Source organism: Sceloporus undulatus, chromosome 9, assembly GCF_019175285.1.
Source record: "Sceloporus undulatus isolate JIND9_A2432 ecotype Alabama chromosome 9, SceUnd_v1.1, whole genome shotgun sequence".
Lineage (NCBI taxonomy): Eukaryota > Metazoa > Chordata > Lepidosauria > Squamata > Phrynosomatidae > Sceloporus > Sceloporus undulatus.
In genome coordinates, this window is record NC_056530.1 from 16,847,362 (window position 1) to 16,857,620 (window position 10,259).

The following is a 10,259-nucleotide window of genomic DNA, read 5'->3' on the forward strand; positions in this document are numbered from 1 at the left end:
AATGATTTGTTGCTGGTTATTACCTGGTTATTGCTGGATAAGTCCTCTTTAATCATGACGTTGTGTGAAAATCTTCACTATGATCATGCAATTTGCATGGGATAATGTCAATTTAAATCCCTGATTTCCCCCTGTATGATAAAATGGAGGGGGGTATACATTCTCCACCCAAATTAATCTAAGTCATCCTTAATACAATTCCATAATTTAATATTTGGGCTCCTGGTTTAAAAGATCTTGTGTTTATATTCTGTCATTAAATGAGGCTTTCTTTTGCCCAATTAAGCTACTTAGTAAAGCTTAGAACTTGGAGGTAACACTTACTACAGAAGGACGGTGATCTCCATTCCCCAATCGAAATACCCTGACTTTGGCAGGCTGTCACATAGGAACTGATGGCTTTGCAGAGAGTTTCATGGTGGCCCCTATATGCACAGGTATCAAAGACACAGTCATCAAAATAGGCTGCTGGATCAATAGCTTCATGGCACTGTCTGAATGGGCCATTCTTTCTTATGAGCACCCCACAATAGCAGTCAGCTTTGTAGGTCTCTTTCTCTGCTGTAGTGCATGCTGGACAGTCACTGGTGCATCCTGCTGAGCACCCTGGGACATCCATGAGCTTCCAGCTGTCTGCAAATTGGATTTCATCTCTTGTTTGTGTTCCATTCTTCATGGCAAAGTCATCGCTGGGATCCTGATTGGCATTGCCACAGAGCCCACAGACAGCATTGGCATATGTACTGGGAAGAATGACCCTGGCATAGCTGTACCAGTCAAAGCTGACCCGGAGATCGAAGTCAGTTCTGACGAAGCCATGGACCCCACTGGTGTAGATCTTCAGCTTTTTCTTATAGGAGAAAGGCAGGTCCACAAAAATTCCATTGACCTGGAAAGCACATGGAAGATAGCAGCAAAGGGTATATCAGTGAAAACAAGGATCAGTCCTATTGTCATTAGCAGATGAAACACCTGGTGAAAGAGCTAATCCATAGTTTTATAGTTATTCCTTAAGGTTTTGCCACTTGTGCTAACCCATCCAGAGAAGACAGTAAGAGAATAGGAGGCAATGCCAAAAGGCTGGGGCATTAAGCAAAAAGCCTTTTTTTACAATTTTAATATTATAAGATATAAAAATCCTACTGAATTTTAGTAATGAGTGCCTCTGTTCCATGATCCTCTTCTGTTCTATTGACTGGCTTCTTTGGATTTGTGTAATAGCTACAAATCCATACTGATTTACTATGCAATGGCTATTTAGCTTATCCTATCACTCAGGCCAGTCTTCTAAAACATCAAAAATGTTCAACTCAAAGAAGTACCAAATCTCTCAGGAACTAAGATTTGCAATGTCTCTTGTTTAAAATCTTATCAGTTTATCCTTTGCCCAGTATACATACCTGAATCTTGTTTGGATATTCTTGACTCAGACTGATGTTCATATTGTAGACTTCAAGTGTCACTACTTTGGTGAAGGATACTGCCTTATTGCCTCGGTTGTTATTCTCCACACTGACCATAAATGGGACTAGGGCAGGATCTTTGGAGCAGAGCCCCACCATCTGATAAACACATGTTCCCATGAAATCATATTTCTTTCCATCAAAGGTAGTGTAGTGAGGATCTCCAGTTCCTATGCAAGTGTAGTGCTTGAGGGCATGACAGCCCCGGACCCCATTGACTACAGCACATTTCTTATTGCCCTTGCAGGAATCTTCTTTGCACACGACCTTGCCTAAATTGGGGTCACACTTGCAGAGAATATGACAGTCTTCATCATCCCAGAACTCCTCCTCTGCCTTGTAAGTTGCACCTTTATGAGTGCAGTTGCAGGTCTCCACAGGGACACATTTGCCAGCGCTAAGAACATAGCCCTCATTGCACTGGCAGATGGCAGCACAGGTATCATCACACGTTGAGGGAGCAGTGCGGTCAGAACAGGTCATGGGGCAGGCATTTCCACAGGCCTCATAGTGACTGTTCTCAGGGCAGGACTCAGGGACTGGGACCGGAATTGCATCTGAATGAAACAGTAATCAAACTCATCAGGCCAATTCTGATGTTAAAGTCTTTCAATTTTTGAGATAAATCTGTACACATGTAATGCTCCTAGGAGCTTATCCCATTGTGTTTTAATTCCGTTTACCTCTATCCAGATTAAACTTTAAATTCGGGCAGCATCCTGATCTTATGATCAGATGGTTTTTGCTGCCTAATTTGCCACCTGAATACAGCCAGGGTCCATTACCACTTCCAAAGCTGTTTCTTCCAGCTCTTTTTGGATCTGGGAGTTTTCTGGCTTGGGAAAATGACCGGAGGAGCAATCCTGGAAGCAGGGGTGGACCTGGGCTATATTCAGGCAGCAAATTAGGCAGCAAAAAACATCTGATAAGATCAGGATGCCACCCAAATTAAGGTTTAAACCAGACAGAGGTAAGCAAATTAAACACCATAGAATAAACTCCTCTATTTACATTCCAACACCTCTATACATTTTTAGCTCTTGTGTAATTGCTATAGAATTTCTATAGGAGTTTATAGTGTGTTTTATTTGTTTTAGTGCTATTTTGTGTTATTTTGAAATGGACTAAGGGCTAACCAATAAACATTTCTCTAAGTAATTCAAGGTGTACTTTTGCATATGATTTTGAAATAAACTGAAAAGAACTACATCTCATTTCTTTAAATACAAGAAGCTGCTGAGACGAAAAAGGGGAGAAAGAAGTAGGATGGGGCAGAAAGGAAGGTTAGACCAAACTCTAGATTTAGAACCTTCCTCCACTCAACAAGAGTCTATCTTTCCTCTCTGTGGCCTACCCACTGCATTATTATTAAAACTCATTAAAACTATGACAGAGTACAAAGGAAGATGGGAGAAAGAGTGAAGCAACCCCTTTTCTCCCCCTGGAACAACATACAGTATTGTTTGGTGCTCAGCCACTACTAAAATTGACCCAGGCCAAATCTCTACCTACATTAGTGAATTAACTTTTAAATCCAACTTTCCAAGCTCTGCATTTTTCATATTTAGCTTCTTTGTCCATCAGTTGCCATTTTTACTCTTAGATGCCAGTTCAATAATTATATCTGCAACAGTGTTTAAAATACCAAAGCTTTAGGCAAATGTGAGGAGAATATAAGTGTTTGTACAGACATTTACTTTTCATTCCTTTTAAATTTTACCTTCCATACTCTCTGTCAAATCCAGAAAAATGGCCAGAAAGTCCAGACAACCTGTATATTATGGTCAAATGATTCATTTGAATCGGGGTTTTTTTATTGTTGTTAAACTATTTTGATGGATTTTATTTTCTAATGTATGTTGTCATAAGCTGTTTTGTTTCTTTTGTATCACAGCAAGAGAAATAGACATTTTAATAAAACAAGTAAAAACTCACGTTGAAGTGATGTGCATGAATGCTTACCACAAGAGCAAAGGGCCACAGAACCATAACCTTCAATTTGTGAGACTCCAAAGATGAGGAGCCCAAAAGGAGTGCTGGAGTGCTCCATCGTAACAGCTCCATCCTCTTTTCCCAGGTTGTGTTCAGCCCAAGAATATTCTGTGCCTGGGACTGGTGTCCACTGGATGTTTCCAATGGGTTCCTTCCCTAATTTGATGCCACTGGACTCTGAGGTTTTGGCTATGATGATAGCGTAACTATTGAACTGATTCATTCCATTAATGTAGTATGAGTTACAGTAGCTTGTCAAGGCTGGTAAATTGATAAGGAATGGGTCAACTGCTAGACCTCTATTATCAGCTCCTGTGAAAAAGTAGGCAACCTGGATTCCTGCATCAGCAGAGAGGTACAATGGATGAGAACCTTGCACCTCAAATGAGACAACTTCCCCTGCCATTATGTTACGGGAATCTTCTTTGGGCCCAGACTGGTATTTTATCAGCGTAGCTTGGGAAGCAATTACAAACACCATGTCAAATGTCTTCTGCAAGGATAAGGGAGGGATAATGAAGGCCTTTCCCCAGCTGGAAACAGGTAGGAGTTGTTCAACAACATGATCGCATGCTGTGTTTTTCACAGCACAGTTGTGCCCACTCAGAATAGCCACAGGTTCTGTGGATTCGACTCTAGTGCCAGATAAATCATCTGAACTTTGGATCTGGATTGCTTGGAAGGCTTCCAGGTCAACAGCAAGTCTGTTTCCTCCAGTATAGGTCTGCCCTTTGAATATCACAGTGCCTGTCAAATGAATGTCAACTCTAGTAGAGGTTTGATAGGCTACAACAGCAAATTCCTTGAATGTTCCTGATATATCCCCTGGTGGGGTTATCACATAATACTGTGTGCCAAGCTGCTGGACTGGATAGACTACTGTGGCACCAGGTGAGTAGCCCTTGTAACTGAGGGAGAATACTGAAATGTCTTTGTCAGATTGTATCAGCACAGTTGCATCAAAGAGGTCTGTTCCAACCATCTCTACAGAGGTAGGGAGTTCCACTGACACCATCTGTCCCTCATTAACTGCAATAGTTCTCTGAAACATAGGGATTTTAATTGTTACTGTGACTGAGGTTGCAGGATGATGCCCAGTAATAAGCAGCACAAGCCTAGTATTTTGTACAGGTTGCCAGTTGTGAAGAAATACTGTGACAAATTCCTTCCCCTTCGAACTTGCTGCACAAGATCCTAAATGGAAAGAAAGAAGGGGATTATTAGGAAAATGGCAAATATCATTATCAGATTTTTAGAACAACATGTACAAAGAAAGATTAATGTTTGAGGCTTTGCTAGTGTACAAGAGATAAATCATTTGCATTGAACTTTTCAAGTGCCACAATACAAGGAGAAAGCCTTCTCAGTTTTGTTGCTCCATTTATGAAATGATATTCTAGTGAAGATGCAAGTGACACCAGGATTCTAGAAGTTTTGATGCCATCTCCTTTTTTATTTCCAAACTTACTGGTTTGATCTCTTTCATGGGGGAAGGGATGTTTCCTTTACTTTCCTCTATGTTTTGGAGTTCTTGTTATCTTCATTATATTGTATTGGTTTACTATATTGATCCACTGTCCTGATCTTTGTAAGGGTGACTTTTAAGTGGGATGGATAGATGGATGGATGGATGGATGGATAGATAGATAGATAGATAGATAGATAGATAGATAGATAGATAGATAGTCTAGGACCATCTTGCAGACAAAAAGAAAAACTGCTTTTTGTTCTCATGTGTGAGAATAAGACAATGAAGAATTTGCATCCTTCATATCAGCCTAAGTAAGTGAATGTCTCTTCAAAGATACAGCCCAGTTAGTCTGTAGAATCAGTATGTAGAAAGATCTTGCAGCACCTTTGAGACTAACTGAAAGAAAGAAGTTGGGAGCATGAGCTTTCATGGATTTACATCTACTTTGTTACCCTTACCAAGGCAATCCATGATGCCATCTCGGATCTCACAAATTTCATCAGCAGTACATCTGTGGGTCTGGCAAGTCACTCCCTGGCCTGGGATACAGTGGCAACGCTCCTGGCACTTGTTCAGTAGAACTTGTTCATTAGGCTGGTGGGAGAAATAATAAAGCAATCATACTGATGAGAGTGTGTGCAGATGAAAATTCACATAAATAATTAGGCAAGATGGAGCCAATTCACTTGAAGCTTTGCTAGTGTATATGTTGAGTCCTGAAGGAGCTAGACTACACTTACTGCACTTAGTCAGCACTTCAATGCTGGAATCTTACTGGTGACTTACGTGGGCATAACCTGAGGCTGCATGTAGGCATGTCCTCTTTTGAAGCTGCAAAAGATATATTCATTATCTTCTTGTGTAAAACCCATCTTCCCCACTCAGGCAGCATTCATGTGCCTAGACTGGGTTCCCATGGCTTCTTACTGGCTGTGGTGGAAGGAAGAAAGAATTGCATAGGCAATACCTGGCTAGGTTACAGTTTGCCACTGGGTGAAGAAAGCTGACCTCACCCTCTCAAATCTCCACTTAGTCAATGAAGATACATGAGGGTGACTTCAGCTCTATCCGCCTGGCTGCCTATTTGCCTTTTGCTTTCTTCTCCCCATCCAGTAAATGGCTACAGCAGCACTCTGTGCTTCTGAATGCACCCTTCCAGGAGGTGAGAGAACTAAGGAATGGTACAGATGAAGCATTACCCTCTGCATCATCATCATCATCATCATCATCATCATCATCATCATCATCATCCCCCAGCTCAGGATTCAAGGTAACAACAGATTTTAATAACAGTTGAAAATTCATAAAATACCAAAGTTAAAAGGGGATTAAACTGTCAAAGTTAAAACCAGCTAAAAACATAAACCATAACACTACCCACCCCATCGACAAACCAACACTGACATCCAAGAAAAGGGAAGAAAATGGCTCCTATTCATTGGATGCTGAAAAATTCTAAACTTCATTGGAATAGAGGTCCAAAAATTCCAAACTGGGATAGCCCATAAAAAAAATGTATGGAGCTGAGAAAGTATAGATACTTAGAAGGAAACATTCCTGATCTGATTCAAAATAACAGCAACACAAGAGGAAGCTGGGGCAATAAGATTGCAAAGATCAGTTTACCTTGTAATAATGTCCATTCTTGAAACACCCACAACTTTCTTCAGGAACACAGTCAATGCCATCAAAGAAATAGCCATCATTACACTGACAGCCCTCTGCACAGGTCTCTGGACATACTCTGAAGTCAGTAATCCTGGCACAGTTGGTAGAGCAGAGATCAGAACAAACCTCATAGTGACTGTTGGCTGGACAGCTAAGAGCTAAACAAACAAACAAACAAACAAACAAACATACATATCAGATGAAAAGACTCCCAGGATGACTGGGGTCCAAAACATATTGCAGAAATCCAGTTTCAGACTGCTTTAACTGTCCGGGTTTAGTGCTAGGGAATCCTGGGAACTGTAATAATAATAATAATAATAATAATAATAATAATTTGTTTTATTTATATACCGCTATTCCAAAGATCATAGCGGTGAACAGCAAGTAAGCTAATTAGCAAGTAAGCTAATTAGTTTATTGTGGCACTGGAACTCCCTGACAAAGAAGATTAAATGTCTCACAAATCAAATTTTAAAAAATCCAAAGTTTGGACAAATTTTCTTCATTTTAAAATCATTAGAATATTCTAGTCTTATACTTGTAGAGAGCTACTCAATACTTCTATTGCACTGTGAGGGCATTTGTAGAATAAAAATAAGAGATCCTCTTTAATTATGTCGCAAGGAAAAAGGGATGCTGCCGCCATTTCATTTTTTAGCATACACCTGCCACCCAGTCTGGATAACTTACGACAGAATGATGGACTCCTCCAATGATCAACAGAGACCCTGGCTTCTTGGCAGGCAGACACATAGCTCTGGATGCTCTGGCACAAGGCTGGGCTGTCCCCATTGCTCACGCACAGATCATAGACACAGTTATTGAAGTACACAGTGGGGTCCACCTGGCTGTGGCAAGCTCTGAAGGGGCCATCAATGGCAGTGAGGACCCCACAGTAGTTGCGCTGCTTGAAAACATCCTTCTTCCTTCCCTCACAGACTGGGCAGCTACTCCCAGAGCATCCAGGTGAGCAGGATGTATCTTTTCCAGGAGTCCCAACCTTCCAGGCAGCTCCAAATGCAGTTGCATTAGAGATTACAATTCCATTGGGGAGGAAGAACTCATCATCCTTCTGCCCATTGTAATTCCCACAAAGGCCACGCACCTGGCCTTGGTATGTGCCTGGGATGGTGACTGTCATGTGGTAGACCAAGTCATAGCCCACAGTGAGGCCAAAGTCAGTTTCTATCAAGACTTTCATGCCATGCTGATAGGCTTTCAGCCTTCCTTCTGAATGGATCATAGGAAGGAGCTGGAACACTTCATTCACCTTTGAGAAAGAAGAAGATTCACCTATTATATTAAAGTTGTTTTGTGAAGAAGCCATGTTTGATTGAGCATGTTATTTTATTTGCATTCTGGTCCTTCTAATATCAATTTAAAATAAGCTATTCAGTTCATATTGGTAGCTTTTTGTTTATGTCATTCAATTGTGATTTGTTGTTGTTAACTGCTCTTGAATTGGCTGCAACTCATGGCAACCCTGTGGATGAGATATTTCCAAGCCCCTCGTCCCTCACCTTATGCTTAGGTCCTCTAGATTCAGATCTGTGGCCTCCCTGACTGAGCCCATCCATCTGGTGTGCAGTCTTCCTCTTTATCTATTGCCTTCCACCCTCTTAGATTATCACCCTTTTGAGTGATACTTTTTCATGATGTGGCCAAAGTACAACAGCATTATCTAAAATATACACTGAAAGAGTTGGAGGGAAATCTACAATTCTGTGGAAAATAAATCATGCATACTCAGCTACAATACAATTTGGTGGCCATAGAAAATGTCCAGAGGAGACATTTATCTTCCACTCATTCATGGTAGCACACTTACCAGCTGCTTGAACAGAAGGAACAGCTAAATAAAGGGCCATCCAAATATTTTGGATTTGAATCTCCAGAAACCCTGGTCAGCATGGTCAATGATAAAAAATGTTGAGACTGGCACTCCAAAGTATCTGGAAAGTCTAAGATTCCCAACCGCAAAGGCTAAAGGCCTAAAATGAACTGTTTCTTAGCAGCCCAAACTCACCTTCACCTGTCCTGGTTTGTTCTGCACTAGAGTCACTGTGACACCGTACACCATGAGAGAGATGGCCTTGGTAACTGAGCCCTTCCCATCACCATTGGACTCATTCTCCACATTCACTGTGAATGGATTCAGTCTCTCATCTTCTGTACTAGTTGTAGCCAAGGTGTATGCACAGGTCCCTTGGAAATTAAAGTACAGCCCATCAAAGGTAAGATAGTGAGGGTTGCCAAAAAACTGAGCAGGTAGCGTTGCCAGTCGGGTGACATTTCTGGATGCCATCAAGCAACCTGCATTCTTCATCAGGCCCACAGGAGACAGCTTCACACTTCACGCTCCCTCCAGGCTGGCACACACAACGCTTCTGGCATGTTGGGTAGAAAGTCTCTCCTGCCAAGTAATAGTGATCCTGATAGAGGCATCCACACTGGGACATGGGGATGCACTGGTCTCCACTCAGCACAAAGTCCTCATTGCAAACACAGCCTTCCTGGCATTTGGATGAACAAGGGAGTGGGACAGAGATGCTGCCACAAGTACTCTGGGCACAGCTGCGAGCACAGAGCTCATAGTGGCTATTCAGGCCACATGAAATACCTGGAAATTGGAAAGAACAGTAAAAGTAAAAAGACAGGGGAAGATCTAAGATGGTAAATCAATCACTCATTCCAGGTTGGCATGTTAAAAATGAGAGTATAAAGATTGCATGAACTTAATTTGAAAGCAACTTTCAGACTGAGAGCAAGCCTTTAGTGCACTGCTTGCATTTGATTTCATGTGCAGATTTTCTCTTCAGAGTTGCTAGCCTTTAACCTTGCAAATAATAAAATGGCACTGGAATAATAAAATGTTTGTCTTTCAATTTTTTTAAAAAAAAATCATGATTCCTGTACTTTGAAAAACATATTGTGCTTTTTTGAACACATAACGACTATGCACCTTTTCACCCAGAAAATCTACTCTGGACCATTTGCACTTACTGCAGAAGGTGTCAGATCTCCAAGCCTCAAGGGTTGCCCCAGTTGCCTGGCAGGCTGCTGCATAGTTGGCAATGGCCTGGCAGATCACAGCTTGTTGGCCTTTGAAGAAGCAGGAATCATACACACAATCTTGGAAGTATTCCTCAGGATCAATTCTGCTGTGACACTCTTGGAAGGGACCTCTCTTGGACAGGATGAGCCCACAGTCCCTCCCAAGACGCCGCTGGCGGCTTGTAAGGGTTGACAGCCCAGCACACTCTTCTTTGTCCAGTTCAGTACAGCCTGGTACCTCCCGTATTTTCCAGCTTTGACCAAAAGCTGATGGATTCAGGGTCACTTCTCTATCTTTCATGATCATCTCATCAAGTTTGTTGCCATTGAAGTTCCCACAGAGACCACAAAGGGCACTGGCATAAGTGCTGGGCACTGTTACAGTGACATGGCTTTGCCAATCAAAGGTGACTGTCAGGTGGAAATAAGTCTGAACAACTGCCTCTTGCCCTCTCCTATAGATGAGCATCTTCCCGTTTCCAGTCCTGTAAGGCAGGTTGGTCAAAAAGCCATTCACCTACAATTATTCACAAAGAAAGAGATGGGAATTTCAGGTGAGTCTTTGTAATACAGGGAATGCCCAGAACATAAAGGAAAACAAAATATAT

General features: G+C 41.7%; 1 protein-coding gene across 1 annotated transcript in view; it reads right to left on the minus strand.

The window, feature by feature from the left end:
* Nucleotides 1–9,034, minus strand: part of LOC121915845 (IgGFc-binding protein-like) — a 52,399-nt gene extending 43,365 nt beyond the window's left edge. Inside the window, exons 1-7 of the mRNA XM_042440414.1 lie at nt 8,624–9,034; nt 7,288–7,867; nt 6,553–6,752; nt 5,385–5,520; nt 3,426–4,649; nt 1,401–2,020; nt 325–889 (exon numbers count right to left, since the gene is read on the minus strand). Of these exons, the coding sequence (XP_042296348.1) occupies nt 325–889; nt 1,401–2,020; nt 3,426–4,649; nt 5,385–5,520; nt 6,553–6,752; nt 7,288–7,867; nt 8,624–8,923 (3,625 nt within the window). The 5' untranslated portion in view covers nt 8,924–9,034. The remainder of the gene's footprint in view (nt 1–324; nt 890–1,400; nt 2,021–3,425; nt 4,650–5,384; nt 5,521–6,552; nt 6,753–7,287; nt 7,868–8,623) is intronic.
* Nucleotides 9,035–10,259: the final 1,225 nt, after the last annotated feature.